The 15,397-nt window shown below is 39.7% G+C and overlaps 1 protein-coding gene across 1 annotated transcript; it reads left to right on the plus strand.

The window, feature by feature from the left end:
* Positions 1 to 615: 615 nt before the first annotated feature.
* PPID (peptidylprolyl isomerase D) lies at positions 616 to 15,041 on the plus strand. The gene is made up of 10 exons (XM_068187200.1): positions 616 to 781; positions 2,451 to 2,591; positions 3,041 to 3,147; positions 6,469 to 6,657; positions 7,411 to 7,533; positions 9,052 to 9,158; positions 11,706 to 11,847; positions 14,068 to 14,154; positions 14,232 to 14,274; positions 14,808 to 15,041. The coding sequence occupies exons 1-10, from the start codon at positions 697 to 699 to the stop codon at positions 14,894 to 14,896; spliced, it is 1,113 nt and encodes a 370-aa protein (XP_068043301.1). The 5' UTR covers positions 616 to 696; the 3' UTR covers positions 14,897 to 15,041.
* Positions 15,042 to 15,397: the final 356 nt, after the last annotated feature.

The raw sequence follows: 15,397 nt of genomic DNA on the forward strand, positions 1-15,397 counted from the left end.
GAAGGATTATAGTTTGCAGGAGTCAGACCCCAGCACTCTTCTGCCCCCTTCTATTTTTGCCACATGTACCTTGCCTCCATGATGCCATTGAGTAGAGGATGTGGCCTTGTTGAACCATTCACCTGCTTGGGAATCCTACACCTTGAGGAGCCTCAACCAAGTATATTGATAGTACTCACATCCGTTTGCCAACACAAACGTCCTAAAGAGATTGTTTGCCTTGGAGCAATTTCTGTGATATTCATCCTTTGGGATGAAACATATTTTGTTTTCAGACCTTAGGAAGGCTGGAGTTATTCTGCATTTCTACATCTTTATGGGATAATAGTCACTTCTGACGATTCGCCCATTTTACTATGGATCACCATTTTCACACAGCCTGCCATTTTTCTCATAAAATATAAACCCAGGCAAAACCTAAAATCTCTCTCCTTCCCCATATTTCCAGGCCTTGTGTGCGCATAACCCCGAGAAAGCAATGCTCCTTCTCTGCGGATTATCTCCGAGTCACTTAAGGCCGCTCAGAGGCAGGACTAGAGGCGGAGCAGTCCTGCAGCCACCGGCGGGCTCCTGGCCCCGGGGACCGGCCGCCCGCCCCCGCCGGTGGGAGGAGCGCCGAGCGGCCCCGACCCGCGGGCGGCCGGGATCGCGGGCGGCCGAGCGGGCGGAGCCAGCGCGCCGGCGGGCAGCTGCGGCATGTCGCACCCGTCCCCTGCCGCCCGGCCCAGCAAGGCCAGCAACCCCCGCGCCTTCTTCGATGTGGACATCGGGGGCGAGCGAGGTGGGGAGGGGGCGCGACGGAACCCGGGCGAGCGCGCGGGGCCCGGCCCGGGCTGCAGGAGCGGCTGGGGCCGGGCCGGGCCGCAGCGTTCAGGACGTGGGGGGACCCCGGGCCGGGCCGGGTGCTGCCCCGCGGGCTGCGAGCGCACAGCCCCAGCAGCGGGAGGAGGAGGGCGGCCCCGCCGCGAACGGGCCTCCCCCGCCAGAGCGAACAGGCCCGAGGGACATGGCGAGAAAGGCAACATGGCAGCACAGCCCGGCCGGGGGCTGCCGGGGGCGCTGCCGGGGCTCGGGGCGCGGCCGCCGCCGCTGACCCCGTGCCGCGCGTTCCCATGGCAGCCGGCGCTGCCCGGCCTCGGCTCCCGGCACTGCCCAGGAGCGCGGCCGCTCCCGCGCCGCTCTCCACGTGCTGCGCCGTGCCGAGCCGAGCGCGGCCTCGCTCGGAGCCGCCCCCGAGCCCAGGCCTGGGCCCCGCCGTGGCCGGGCAGCCGCCGCAGCACGGCGAGCCTTGCCTGGCTGCTGGGCCGGCAGTGGGGGCTGCGAGTGAAAGCTCGGGGAAACCGCAGCCCTGGTCCTCTTGGCAGCGCCAGTGCTGCCAGAGGTCATTCAAAAATCTGGGCAAACGATCAAAATGGAAATAAGGAAACAACAGCAACTTAACTGGGTTACTACTTGAAAGCGTAGGTTTAAAAAATTTACATGGATAAAGATAGGGAATGCCTAAACCTTGTCAGGATACTGCTTTTCACTTATTCATTCTGTTACTCAGAAGAATAAAAGAAGAAAGTCTGTGAGATTATTTGCCTTTTATTGACTTTCAGTTATCTAATTTGTTTTCATTCCTGTATTAATTAGAATCAATATATTTACATTAGCTACCGGTAGAGTGAAGTTATGTTAATTAATTGACTGTGAGGCTGATGAGAAAACAGGAGCATCAACTGATGGAGGCTGCTAGGAGTGAGAAATAGCTCTGTGAGAAGCCAGTTTGTGAAGGAATGAGAATTCTGCACAGAATCCATTTATCAGCTATTACAGGATCTGTTAACTACTCAGGTTTAATTTCCTTCAGTTGAAACATGTACATCAGTTGTTCAACAATTCCTTGTGGTGCTTCTAATTGTAAATAGCCATTATTCATATGCATATTAAGTATCACTGTGTCTTGGTAACATTCAGGTTTAAGAGAGTGAGGAGTAAAGGATGTATTTAGCATAAGCTTTTATATGGATTAAAAGTCTCCACAAAACAGTCTTTTTGTATTGTATCTACTTTTGATTGAACAAACTACATATATACTAAAATTGAAATAAGTGTGCTTATTAAAATTAATAATTTGGCTTTAATATACGTGTGTATGATTTCCCACACACCTTTTTTTGGCACAAAATGCATTTGGCATTTTCATTAGTTTTTGGCAGAATCCGTCTTTATTCCCCCTACATTTTTCTTGACAGGAGAATTCACTGTTGGTAATAACATTGCTAAAACCCCAATGTAACTCTGCAAGCAATCACCATGGGGCAACCCCAAGAGGGAAACTGAATAGTAATCCAAATAAAAATAATAATTATAAAGCTTGAAACATTAATTTATGTTGACATAAAATGCTCAATGCATCGCCATGCCAAGGACAAGATTCAAAAATGTTTTATTCTTTGTCATTTCAGTTGGACGTATTGTCTTTGAATTATTTGCTGACGTTGTACCTAAAACTGCTGAGAATTTCCGTGCGTTATGTACAGGAGAAAAAGGAACAGGGCCTACCACTGGAAAACCTCTCCATTATAAAGGATGTCCTTTCCACAGAAGTAAGTTCTGTGAAATCCTCCGTTTTCCTATTGGTAACAAAAGTTGTCTACCATGAATATTTGAAATAATATTAAATAATATTTCAAGTACTTGGTAAAAAAATAACTTTACTGAAGGAAAGTTTTTTACTTTTTGATCCTCCTAATGACTACGTGTTATTACCGTGCACTGACAATAGTAAATTAAAAATTTACTAGCGATTTTGCAAAACCAGTTTACTCTGACTTGTAAACAGGTGGAAATGAATTTCAGGTAAAGGTTTAAATATCAAGTGATATCCACATAATTGAAAAAGAGTACTTAGGTGACACTTGGTAAATAAAAGATGGATTTTGGTTCCATTTAGGTGCTGGTGACAAGGATTGCTTTTCATCTTAGAATTGTTTGGTTTTTTTTCCTTGTGCTTTTGTGCCTTGCTGATACATTTTATAACTATTTTATTTTACAGTTATTAAGCAGTTTATGGTTCAAGGTGGAGATTTCACAAACCAAAATGGCACAGGTGGAGAAAGTATATATGGTGAAAAATTTGAGGACGAAAACTTTCATTATCAGGTACTCTACTTAAAACACTAGTTCTGTTCAGTTGTGACATTTCAGTGATGTTACTCCTGCTGCAGTAATAACAATTGTCGGCATTGGCACTAACCATTTTCATATCATGTTATATGTGGTAGCATATGAGGGACTTTAAACAACACTGACTGAAAAACTTACAGACATCGCTGTCCCATGGTTGAAGCGAAGCCCCGACTGCAGTTGTACTTGCCTCCAAGCAGTATTTTAGAAGAAGAAAATACAGCAATCCTCCACTAATCAGATAACAAAATCCTCGATCAGGCCCACAAAATCACAGAGTCTGTTAGGCTGGAAAACAGTTTTAGCATCAGCGAGTCCAAGCCTTGACCAAACACCACCTTGTCAACTAGAGTATGGCACTAAGTGTCATATACAGTCAGGTCTTGAACACCTCCAGGGATGATGACTCCACCACTTCCCTGGGCAGCCCATCCCCTTCTGTCAAGAAATTCCTCACAATGTCCAACCTTAACCTCCCCTTGTGCAACTTGAGGCCATTTCCTCTTACCCTGTTGCTGATTGCCTGGGAGAACAGACTGACCCCCCGCCTTGCTTTCAGGTAGTTGTAGGGATTGATAAGGTCACCCTTGAACCTTCATTTCTCCAGGCTAAAAAACTTCAGCTCCCTCAGCCGCTCCTCACAGGACTGAAAGGACTTAAGTTTGGAGCAATAACGGAAAATGTGACTCCAGTATTCATCATAAAGATAATTCCACTTGTGTTCTCTGAAGTCTGACACTCTGGTGGTGCCCACAGCACTGCTGCTAACAGCGTCTGTTCATTGGTACTGTCACAGGATCACATCCCTGAAGATGACTTTGTGTCATTATATTTTTGGTTGTTCTTTGAGATCTGGAGGTAATTATGAATATGATACAAATGATTCCCATTTCTGTACTTCTCTGACTTCTCAGAGAAGAGAAAGTTGTCAAAAGTGCCAGAGGTTTGTTGAAGAACCCATTTGGATCCTGTACAGAGTCTGAGAGCTTGATTCTTGTTATCTATTTGCCAAGCATGTTAGGATTTTACTGGGAGTTTAAATGTCTCTGTTCTGTAGAAATTCACTGGCTCTTGCACTTAATCAGTAGCCCTGCAGTGTTCTCACCCACTGTCTCAGAAAACAAAGAGGTGTTGATATTTGGGGACACTGGAACTGTTTGTTCTTGTGCTGGTTGCATGGACTGTTGCAAATTGCAGTAAACTGCAAAACTTCTGTCAGTAGTCAGCTTGTCATCTCAGATCAATCCCACTAGACTTTTCTTGATGCCACTTTTCCAGCTAATGGTTCTGCTGTTGTGGAACACCCAACTTACACAACCCCAAGCATTGTTACTATGGCATAGTTTTGCAAGGCTTGGATCTGTCAGACAATCTGATTTTGTCCAGATTTTTTTTGCTTGCTTTGTAAGCTTACAAAATGACAGCAGAAACCATAATGGGAAAGAAACTCCAACTGTCTACAGTGTTTTTCAAAACACAGCAAGAAAATTCATGAGTGACAACGGTTTTCTTTATAGAGACTCTTATAATTTGTGACTCAAATTGATACTTGGTCCCAGACGAAATGGGGTTGTGTCTAAGTTGGGAGACTGAAGGCACTAGACTGCTCTCTATCATTTCCAACTTGTCCCCCCACATCTTTACAGACACAAGGTAAACCTGCAGGTATTAGGCAGCACCAGAACTTACTGTTACTTGTTTTGTTTACAAACCATTGCTGTCTAGCATTAGCTGTAACCGGAGAGAGAGGGGGCGGAAAAGCTAAGATTTATAGGTCTTGGGCAGTGAAGCAGTGACCAGCCTCAAATGGTATTGGCAAAAATCTGCTATGAGGCAACATTTCTGTTTCACTTGTTTGCCAGCAACTACAATGCAAAATGTCAGATACTTGTTTTGGAGGTAGCAATCCTACTAGCTGCCTTGTCTTGCTCTGGAACACAGGCTCCTCTGTCATTTGCCATCTCTGACTCCTAGGGCAAGTTTCAAGGTTAGAACAGACAAAGCCAAGATTCCAGTAGCTTTCTGTTGGCTGGGTGTGATTCTGGCTCTTAGCTGTAGAACCTTTTCCCAGAGTTCCTAAGCCAAATCCTGACTGAAAAGATTCAGACTTACCTTATGACCAGATGAACAGTTCAGGCAAGGTGGTCTCCCTACCACTATGGAAATCCAAACACTGTGTGGGGAAACAATTTTCAAAACAACAGGTTCTTTAAACTGATAGAGAATGTGGGGAAAAACCAGATGCTTAAATACACCAGGCTCAGACTGTTATCTCAAACTAATCAACCTCTCAATGAGCTCTGAAATCTGTTTCTATGTCCTCTGTGCTATCATCATTTTTTGCCCCTCCTCTCCTTCCCACAGTATCAAGTTTCTTAACAGTACCACAACATGAATGCTTTAGATGTGTACCAGTGTCTATGTATAACATCTACACTTATATTAAATGGAGTTCTTTGCACTTAATAACCAGACCAACTTGGGGAGGGTAGTATCTTCATGGCTGGGTTGTGCCAGTTAAACAAGACATTCACAACACATAAGTAAAATACATTTTTGAAGTGCAGAATAATCTCCGTGATGGGACAAGAAAACTCTTAGTTCAAAAAAGGAAAAAGTACTTGCAAGAAACAAGATAAACAGTATCTTCTTACATTGGGCTGTTCAACAATTTTCTTTTAATGTGAGGCCTAGTGGCTTAAGTGGCAAAATAATTAGATAGTTAAAAATCCCAACAGACTAAAAACTGTCTCTAGGAAAGTGAAGGAGATAAAAAAATGCCCAAACAAAATTACCAACCCATGAATTTTAAAGACCACAGTCCTCTAAACTCAACAGTTCTACACCATACTTTGTGTGAGTAGCCCGTATAAAATTCACATTACATACCCATCTTAGCAGTGCAATATTAAAGTTGGTTTCAGTGATGTTTAGCCGCATTTCTTAAGGCCAGTGGTCTTAAATAATTCAGTGAGGAACTTCAGTCCTTTCTCAGGTGATCTGCCTAAACTCTCAGCTGCGTAGGGGATGGAGTGTAGAAGCAGCAGACAGGTGTTACAGCATTAAGTCACATGTGGCTGTGCTTGCTAGATTGATAGGGGGCAGGTAAAGACCCAGAGCTGAGCATTTGCCCCCTTCAGTCACGGTAACTAAAATTAGTTGGCCACCTGTATGTAATTGGTTTACCAAGTTGTTATGGCTGTCCTGGCTATGTTTATGATCAGCCTTATGGAATCTTCCATATGGTTTTATAATGTATTTTAGATGTTGATGGTGATTTTTTCCCCCCCAATGCAGCATGATAAACCAGGTCTGCTCAGCATGGCAAATGCAGGACCTGGTACTAATGGCTCTCAGTTCTTTATTACAACGGTGCCTACTCCTCACCTGGATGGAAAACATGTGGTGTTTGGCCAAGTGATCAAAGGAATGGGTGTAGTTAAAATACTAGAAAATGTTGAAGTAAAAGGAGAAAATCCTGCTAAGGTAAGTAAAATGCAAAGCACTGAGGGATGATGTTTATTATTTCATTATATGGTATATAATAATTTCTTCTAAATTCTTGGTGTAGTATTTAGAACTATTAAATGTTAGTTATTTTTACTAACTGGTAATTTCCATTTTACTGTCCTTGTTAAGAGGCTTTTGTTCTTGCACTGTACATTTCCCTTGCACAAACCATTTATTGCTCAACACAGCTGTGAGGGTGGAAGCCTTTGCTAGAAGTGTAGGATGGGCAATGAAATTAAAAGGTGGAATTCACAATCCCACCTAAATGATATGTAATTCTTATAATTTTTATGTCAGAAGTCATGTTTCTGAAAAAGCAATTGGTGTGTAGGTCATAGCAGTTTGTGGGTGTTTGATGAATTAATACCTCTAACTTTAAAATACTTGGCAGTTGAAGAAAGAACCATCTTCTCTAACATAGTAGAACTTCCATGTCTTGTTTTTTGCTGCACTTCAGCTTGCTGCCAGTTCCTCTTCCAGCCTCCTCGTGAAGCGTGGGTATGGTGTTTTTGGAATGCTGATCCTCTGAACACAACACTTTGTGTGATAAAAGCCTTTTGATGAGGATAGGCTAATGATGTGATGGGTTTTTGAAATAAATGCACCCAAACAACAGATGAAAAAGCCTTTTTATAAAATTCCAAAAATTTCAAAGAGCACTTGGAAGTTACTGCTTTTTTAAAAATTGTCTTAATAAGCAATATTGCTATTTACACTTCATTTTTCCAGTTGTGTGTCATCGCTGAATGTGGAGAGCTAAAGGAAGGAGATGACTGGGGAATTACTCCCCAGGATGGATCTGGAGATACTCATCCAGATTTTCCTGAAGATTCAGATATAGACTTGAAAGATGTAAGTATTTTTCTTCTTCGGTATTTTACAGATTGCAAGACTTCTAGGTGATCTGAGTTATGTGGTATCTGTGATGATGTTTGTTATGCTTTTTTTCTTAAGAATGGATCGAGGTCCTGATTAAATGGTGACATTCCATTTTAAGAAAGAGAAGGCTGTGTGGGAAGGGATTGTTATCTCTTTTTTTTTTCAGTGCTAATTTCAGCCCATTTTTCCCCCAGTAACTAAAACCTCACTTAAAATTGTCATATTTATTTTCTATTCTTGATTTCTTTTTATTTTTGTTTGTGCTGTAATGTCAGATTGCAATTACTAGAACTCCATCCTGCAGATGACTAACTTAATGTTGTTATCTACACACTTTTTAAAATACTCACCCTTTAACAGACTCTGCCCCACTTAGAAATAAAGGATTGGCCTTTTAAAAAGGTTTTTACTACATCAGAGCTAGTTGTTCTTAATTCCCAGTAGTTGTTTACCTTTTAGATTGTTTAAACCTGCAGAAGACGTGGAGTTAGGGAGCAGACTGGTGAAAGCAGCTCTTCTGCAGTTTTTTTGTTTCTCATGAAAGTGAACTAGACAAACTATGTAAGTCAAACAGTGATTTGTGAGATGGGAAAGAAAAGGGGGCTGCACAAGTAGATTCCAAATAGAGGATTAGAATAGTAAAAATCCATTTGAGCTAGAAAACAAACTCCTTGGCTGTTGAGAAGTGCTTCAACTTATGAACATGTGTTTGGATAACATTTGATGTGGTAGAGAATCAAAGCTGGCAGGTGCCTGTGCCCTTAAACTTAAAACTCGTTCATATAAACCAACTACAGAAACCATGGTGACATTGGTCTCACACTGATCAGTTTTTGCCAAGGCTACTGATTCTAGTAGGGTAGAGTAGACAGCAGTAATTATAAACTATTTATTGCCACTGGAGAAGTAACTCCAAGTCTATACAATTCTGGAACTAGAAATGATGGACTTGATAAAGACAGGCTGTTGTTCTTTTCTCCTTCCATTGATACTTTAAGTGTTCAGAGAGGAGAATTGTGTTGACTTGACTTCCACTTAGAGTGTGTGCAGAGTTCATGTGAGTGATACTGTTTTGAGGAGCAGAAAACAACATTTCATCAGGAATAAGACAGTCTGGGTTGAATACTTGGCTTGTTAACGTATCTTCTTTTCTTTGAATAATGGTCAACACCTTTATATATAGCTCTGTGTGGGTAGCAACATTTAGGGAAAAGAGTTGGACTACTATGTCTTCTCTAGTATTTTCTCACTATTTACACTGTAGAAAAGCCACTAGGAATTTCATCTTTCAGATCTTTGTGTTACATAAAGTAGTGAATATTACAGACGTGGTTTGAAGGTAGTATTTTGTCTAAAATTGGAGTATTTCTATTCTGAGATTTTATAAACCTTGAAAGAGGATGGGCTGGGATCGTACTGTTAAACATTAGTTAATTCACGACTACTTTTGTAAATACATTCATACTTTATATTTCCCATCTATTTTATTAGGTTGACAAGATTGTGGCCATAGCAGAAGACACAAAGAATATAGGAAATACTTTCTTCAAATCGCAAAATTGGGCAATGGCAGCTAAAAAGTATAGTAAAAGTTTACGGTAAGGCTCTCATCACTCAATCAGGTAGTTCCTGTAACCCAAATTAATACCAATATTAAGCAATGATTTGTGCATTTAAAAGGTGCCTGGTGCAGCGCTCTTTTCTTTTTTAAACAAAGAGCCTTCTGAATCTTGAAAACATCTGGTTGATTTTTAGCTACGCAATCAAGTAGGTCTTTGCTGCTCATTGCTAGGTAAGAGGTATTGCTAGGTAAGGCAGGAAGTATTGCTTAGAACTGACTAAATACTCTTTTTATAATACTCTTGCTGTGCTGATGCCTGGGAAGAAAAGCACAGTAATATCTAGGGTAGTTAATGGACAGCAAGGAAGGGAAAAACTTTCTCTATGATTTATAAAAAGTAGTAGGTTTAGGAAATTGGTAAGTTCAAAAGACAAATGTGGCCCTTACTCATTCATTACCGTTTTTTCTCTGAGGGTCTGTACCGTCATCCTGACTTCGTGTATAATTCAGACTTGCCTTCAAAACCGTAGTATTTCTGCTTTTGTTTCCATAGTGCTTCTTTAATATTTTCTTGCTTTTTGCTTTAAGTATATGAACATCTCCTAAAAATAAAGTTACACTTACTGACCTTTATCCCAACCTTCTTAATGATCCCTGGTTAAGCAACAGTAACAATAATGAAAGAAAAAAAAAGACAGGCATATTTAATGCTTCAGCTGAGGTTTTAGCAGACTGGGTTTAAAATAAATGTCATCTTTCTGAATGATAAAATGAATCCTTTAACTGCAGATATTAACCCAAGATGCAGTGTCTCGACCTGCCCTCAAAAAGCCCATCATAGAAACGTAAACCCCAAAGTAGAAAGGATTTCTATGCAAAACTCTTGGAAATCATACATAGGCTGGAATGGATCTTTAAGGATCTTTGTATCTGTCCATTTTCTCTCCCCATTCTTAGGTAAATACCAGGTAACCACCATCCCTTCCAATGAGGTGTCTTGCTCACTTTTTAGCACACCCAGTGAAGGCTCTTCCTGTCTGAGCTGCTTTGGTGGTTATTTGTCCTTGTAGGTGGAAATCCTAGTAATTTTTCTAGACTAAACAAATCTGATCTTTCCAGCTTTTCCTTACAGGTCATACTTTTATGGACATGCCCTGTTATTGTATCTTAGAATCTAATACTTTATGTAGGATGGTGACCTTTAGCTGGCACTTCACCAGAACTGATGGGAAAAGAGTAGCTCTTACCAGGGTATCCCATGGCTTAGGTACAATTCACCTGGCATACCATTTGAAAATGCTGATTTTTCTTTTCACCTACAGTAACCATTATAATCTTCTGCTCTTTTTCTTGTTTTATTGCTTCTTAGCCTTTTTTAAAAAATACATTTTATATGTTGGAATTGACACCTTTTTTTTGGAAAAAAATGTATTACTTCCTATTATCTCCCTTGACACTTCACTGATTTCTTTGACTTGGAAACTCTAATCTTATTTCCTGAATGATTGCAGTCTTTCATGTTTTGATGCGATTTAGAAATGTTATACATGTGCTCCATTTGATTTGAACATAATACAGATTTCTGTTATAACTCTCCTTACCTTTTTACTGTTTGCTCTTTCTTCTTGTTCTCATCTTTTGCATGATGCCTAGCAAGTGGAGCAAGCACTGGGACTGCATCTAATTTACAAGCACAAAGCATCTAATTTACTTTTTAAGTATTGCTAATTTTTGTGATTCAAAGGTTGTACATAAACAACAAAAAAGACAGGCCATGCAAAAAGTGTACTTCCATAGGCACTGATCTACAAAGACTACATTAATTCATGGCATGCTTAAAACGTGAATGTATGCAAGCATGATTTTTGTTTTTTAAATAAAGTTCACAGAGGTTCTATCAAAGAGGCCATTAAGGAGTTAAAACTGTTGTATCCACAGCAGACCTTTGCCACTGGAAATAAAAAACAGACAGCATTAGTGCATTGCAAATTAAGAAATGTGTTTTCAAAACAGATGTAGTAACTGCTGTGGCTCTGTCCTGAACCAGAGTCAGTTCTGAAGTTCAGGAAAAATCATGAAGGAGGACCGCGGGAAGAAGGTGGTGTTACTAATACTCATAAACCACACTCCTTTACAAAGTAAAGTTAGCTTCAGATTTTAGCCACAAAGGCCTAAGCTAATTAAAAGATTTTTGAGGGAACTCAAGAAGAGATGAAGCTTCTCGTGAATGTGGAAGGTGCAGTAGTGGTGTTGATTTTTTGGCACTGATGAGTAATGTGTTTTTTGAGAATAAACTGAGATTAATTTGGATGTAGAATAGTGCTTTTGTCTAAGAAAAAGAATGTGCTAGTACAGTGGAGGACCAAGAGTTACAGAAAAACATTCCTTAGTGAGTTAATTGGTTTTTATTAGGTGAGTTTTATGTATTTAGTTTAATAAAGATTTGTAATAGTTGAATTGAAGTTGATTTAGAAGTAGTGTGGATAGGTTGGTTCACACATATCTGTGGAGAGATAGCTAAGGGCAGGACAAAATGGAAGTTGCAACACTAATCCATGTTGTGTGTGAATCTGTTTTTCTGCAGGTATGTAGAAGCTTCTGAAGCAGTGGCAGAGGAGGCAGACAAACCCAAGTTAAAGACTGTTGCTTTGACCTGTGTTCTAAACATCGGTGCTTGCAAACTAAAACTGTCAGATTGGCAGGGAGCCATTGAGAGCTGTTCAGAGGTAAATGCAATGTTCAGTGTTTTGGTCAAGAATTGGCCTGTATAGACACAAGACTACAAAGCTTTTTAAAGAAGTCTTCTGACAAGCTGAAGATTTGAAAGTACGCAAGTAGAAGCTCATGGTGAAGTTAGTACTAACTTTGCAATATGTGGCTTTTTAAAAAGATTTTGAAATTGAAATGAATCATTAGAAACAAACAAAAGAGGGCTGTTGCATACTGCCAGGAAAAATGCACATCATTGTCAGTTTGGTTTGCAGAGCTACTACTTACATTACAAAGAGTTAAACTGTGTTCAGTGAAAGAGGAATACTTTTGTCTGGAAGGTACGAACAAAATGCTATACTTGCCTCTAGATTTGATGGCCTCGTTTTTTTTCATGACAGGGATTTTCTAACTAAATAACTGACCTTTCAGGTAGGCTTAGTGGTGAAGTAAAATGACTGAATAGGAAGAAAGAAACAAGGTAATGATAAATCTGGAAAAAAACCCCAGTAGAATTAAAGAAAAAAAAAAGGAACCATGACACGGGCATAGTGAAAATATAGTAAATTTGAGGAAACTGTAAATAATTCAGTAAAACTCCAATAATATGAAGGAAACAGAGGAAGAATACTCTTATCTTTAGCAGAGGATCTTGAGCTGCATCTCCTAGGGCTTTGTGCTGAAAGCAGGAGTCTCAGCTAATCTGTGTGTGAGGTCATTAGAAAGCTGGTTTGCTTTCTATCTTGCTGATGGTGGAAAACCTTCATAAACCTATATTTAGAACGGACAAATGGGGAATAAGGAAAGAAGAAAATAGGTAAAATATTGTGTAATGTGATATCTGTCACCTAGAAAATGGTAAAAACTGAAACAAATGTGTTACAGGTAGAAATTACTATAACTAATAACACTTGCCATTGTAGGAAGAAAATCACACTTCCTTTTTTTAAGAGTAAACAACTGTTAGATGAAGGCAACTCCATAGCTATAATAGACTTCCCTAAATTATTTAGCTTATGTCTCATAAGTGTGTCAGTGCTTTAATCAGAACACCAGTTTCCTAAAATTAGCTAATAAAGTTCTAGGTAATTGTTAATGAGAAACTATACACTTTCACTTTTATGATTTCACAAGGCCAAAAGCAATTTAAATTAACAACCTGGAATACATGCATTGTTTGGTGTAAATAATGAATTATGAACAGCTGAACCTGTTCAAACAAACCTTGCATTGAAATAGCTGTAAGCACAATGGTCAAGGTAAAACCAGAGAATGCTACCTCTGTGTATACAACCCAGACAACAAATTCTTAGCACAGAAGAGGCTGAAGGCTTTATAGTAGGTGGATCAATAGGAGCACCCACAGTAATACTTCCTTTGTATTAACAGTCAATACCGAAGTGATTAAAAGAAATACGGATGTATTATCTATTAATGATTTAAAGTTAATAAATTAAATTAATTAAGCAACACATTGCTGTGAAGACATTTCCTCTAAACCGTGAGAATCAACATTCTTTAAAATAATAAACACACCACTATGGAACTAACTGCAATAAAAATGCAGATCTTCAGAGGCAAGGTAATGGCGAGCTGACTAAATTATCTGACGTATTCTGAAAAAATAATCAAAGTAATCAAGTAGTGGAACAATCTCTTTTCCCAGCCACTGTATTTCCTATTTTGATATTGTCATACTAGAGCTGGCATGTACACATTATTGAAAACATTCAGCTCAAAAAAGGCGTAATGACTGGAACTTGGCAAAGTTCCTGAAGCATGATGAGATAGATTGCTTGCATGTATTTTTCTAGCCCACAGTGAAAAAATCTTTACAGGAAATCTCTGGGTTTTATTTATGATGCCATATGAGGAGGTTTTGGTGCGAAGGAAGGAGCTGCAATAGAGAGTTGCCCTGTGAGACTCAAGGTTAGGATAATTTGAACTGCAGCAACTCCTCAGCCTTGACAGTTATCTATATATACACACACACAACAGCTGTTCCATTTGGGCCTCGTGTGTGCTCATCCTTCACAAAAGACCACTTTTGCTGCAGCGGTACTGAAGCTGATTACTTGCTATTCATTATAGCGTCCTTTTTACACAGTTAATGTTTTGACAGCTTACCCTCAAACCAACTGTGAAGATTGTCTGCTGGTGTGAATTGTGCCATTTGTGGAGATGGGAGGCTGTGAAGTATAAGAAATGTTAATGTGACAATTTTATTAAATTTACAGGCTCTTAAAATAGATCCAGCAAATACTAAAGCTCTCTACAGACGGGCTCAAGGATGGCAGGGAATAAAAGATCTCGATCAAGCACTGGTAATGATCACTTCTTTTTTTCTTTTGAAATTTAAAATTCTATCAGATCATTAATGTATATTTTTCTTTTATTTAAGGCTGATCTTAAAAAGGCTCATGAAATAGCCCCTGAAGACAAAGGTAAAATAAGCTGTTTCTTTTAAAATTCCTTTAAGAATTTAACAAAGTCTCCAGGGTAGCATTCAGTTGGAATTCATACCAGTGTGATGCCTAAAATTCTAGCTTCTGAAACACTGATGTTCTGAGCACAGAACCCACTGAGGTGGAAAACCTGATTTTATACAGCAGTGATGCTTCTGTTGCACTGGAAAACCTGCTTATGTAGGTCAGCAGCATTCCTCTTGAACTATGTCTGTATCTCACAGGGCTCTTACTAGCTTAATTTCCTGCTCTAATTGGGTGAGATTTTTATCTCTTAAGTTGTATGTTGGCACCAACTTAGCATGCTTGCTGCATGCTCCTCTATGAGGTTACCTTACCAGTTGAGACAAAGCAAGGGACAAGGCTTTTGCTGCTAATATCTGACCTAATCAAAGATTAAATGCAGTTTTATGAAATAACATAGGTAAGTTCCAGCAGTGACCTGGTGTTAACCTGTGAGGAGACCTAATGTAAAGAGATTACTGTTACTCTGTCATTTTCTTTTTGAGCAGCTATCCAGACGGAAACACTCAAAATCAAGCAGAAGATAAAAGCCCAAAAGGAGAAAGAGAAAGCAGCTTATGCTAAAATGTTTGCTTGATTTTTTTTTTTCCTAAACATTTAAATCTATGCACTAATTCACGCAAAAGGATAAATGGAGCTGCTTCTTTCATTTGCTCTCTGCTGCAGTTTTCAGTGTTTACAACAAAAAAATCTAATAATAAAGACAAACTGTTCAAAGGTGATGTGGTTTTCTCTTTTGTTTTAAGCTGTAGTAACTTGTGTTTTGCAACTCAGGTATTTTCTAATGTGTAAAGCAATGGTGGTTGTTTTCACAGCTTAATAGTGCTTCCTAAGCAGCTTGGTTTCACACGAAGCGAATGTAGGCATTTTCATTGTTCCTATTAGAGCAGGCCTGATTTCTTGTAAGGAATAAAAATGCTGATAGACATAGAATGAAGATGCAAATATTTTTTTTTTAGAACCACTTTACAATAGGTATTCCCTATTATCATCATCAGGGAAAAAAAACCCAAACTGAAAATTTGATGTAAAACGTAACACTTTAAAGCAGTGAGTTTTTTACACTGATTTATTTTCC

This window comes from Anomalospiza imberbis, chromosome 4, assembly GCF_031753505.1.
Source record: "Anomalospiza imberbis isolate Cuckoo-Finch-1a 21T00152 chromosome 4, ASM3175350v1, whole genome shotgun sequence".
NCBI classification, from domain to species: Eukaryota; Metazoa; Chordata; class Aves; order Passeriformes; family Viduidae; genus Anomalospiza; species Anomalospiza imberbis.

What these genes read in the sequence shown, in the direction of transcription:
- PPID (XM_068187200.1), top strand. Translation starts at nt 697, where the DNA reads ATGTCGCACCCGTCCCCTGCCGCCCGGCCCAGCAAGGCCAGCAACCCC. An exon ending in CAGATATAGACTTGAAAGAT is followed by an intron (nt 7,534 to 9,051) that starts GTAAGTATTTTT and finishes CTATTTTATTAG; the next exon opens with GTTGACAAGATTGTGGCCAT. An exon ending in AAGATCTCGATCAAGCACTG is followed by an intron (nt 14,155 to 14,231) that starts GTAATGATCACT and finishes CTTTTATTTAAG; the next exon opens with GCTGATCTTAAAAAGGCTCA.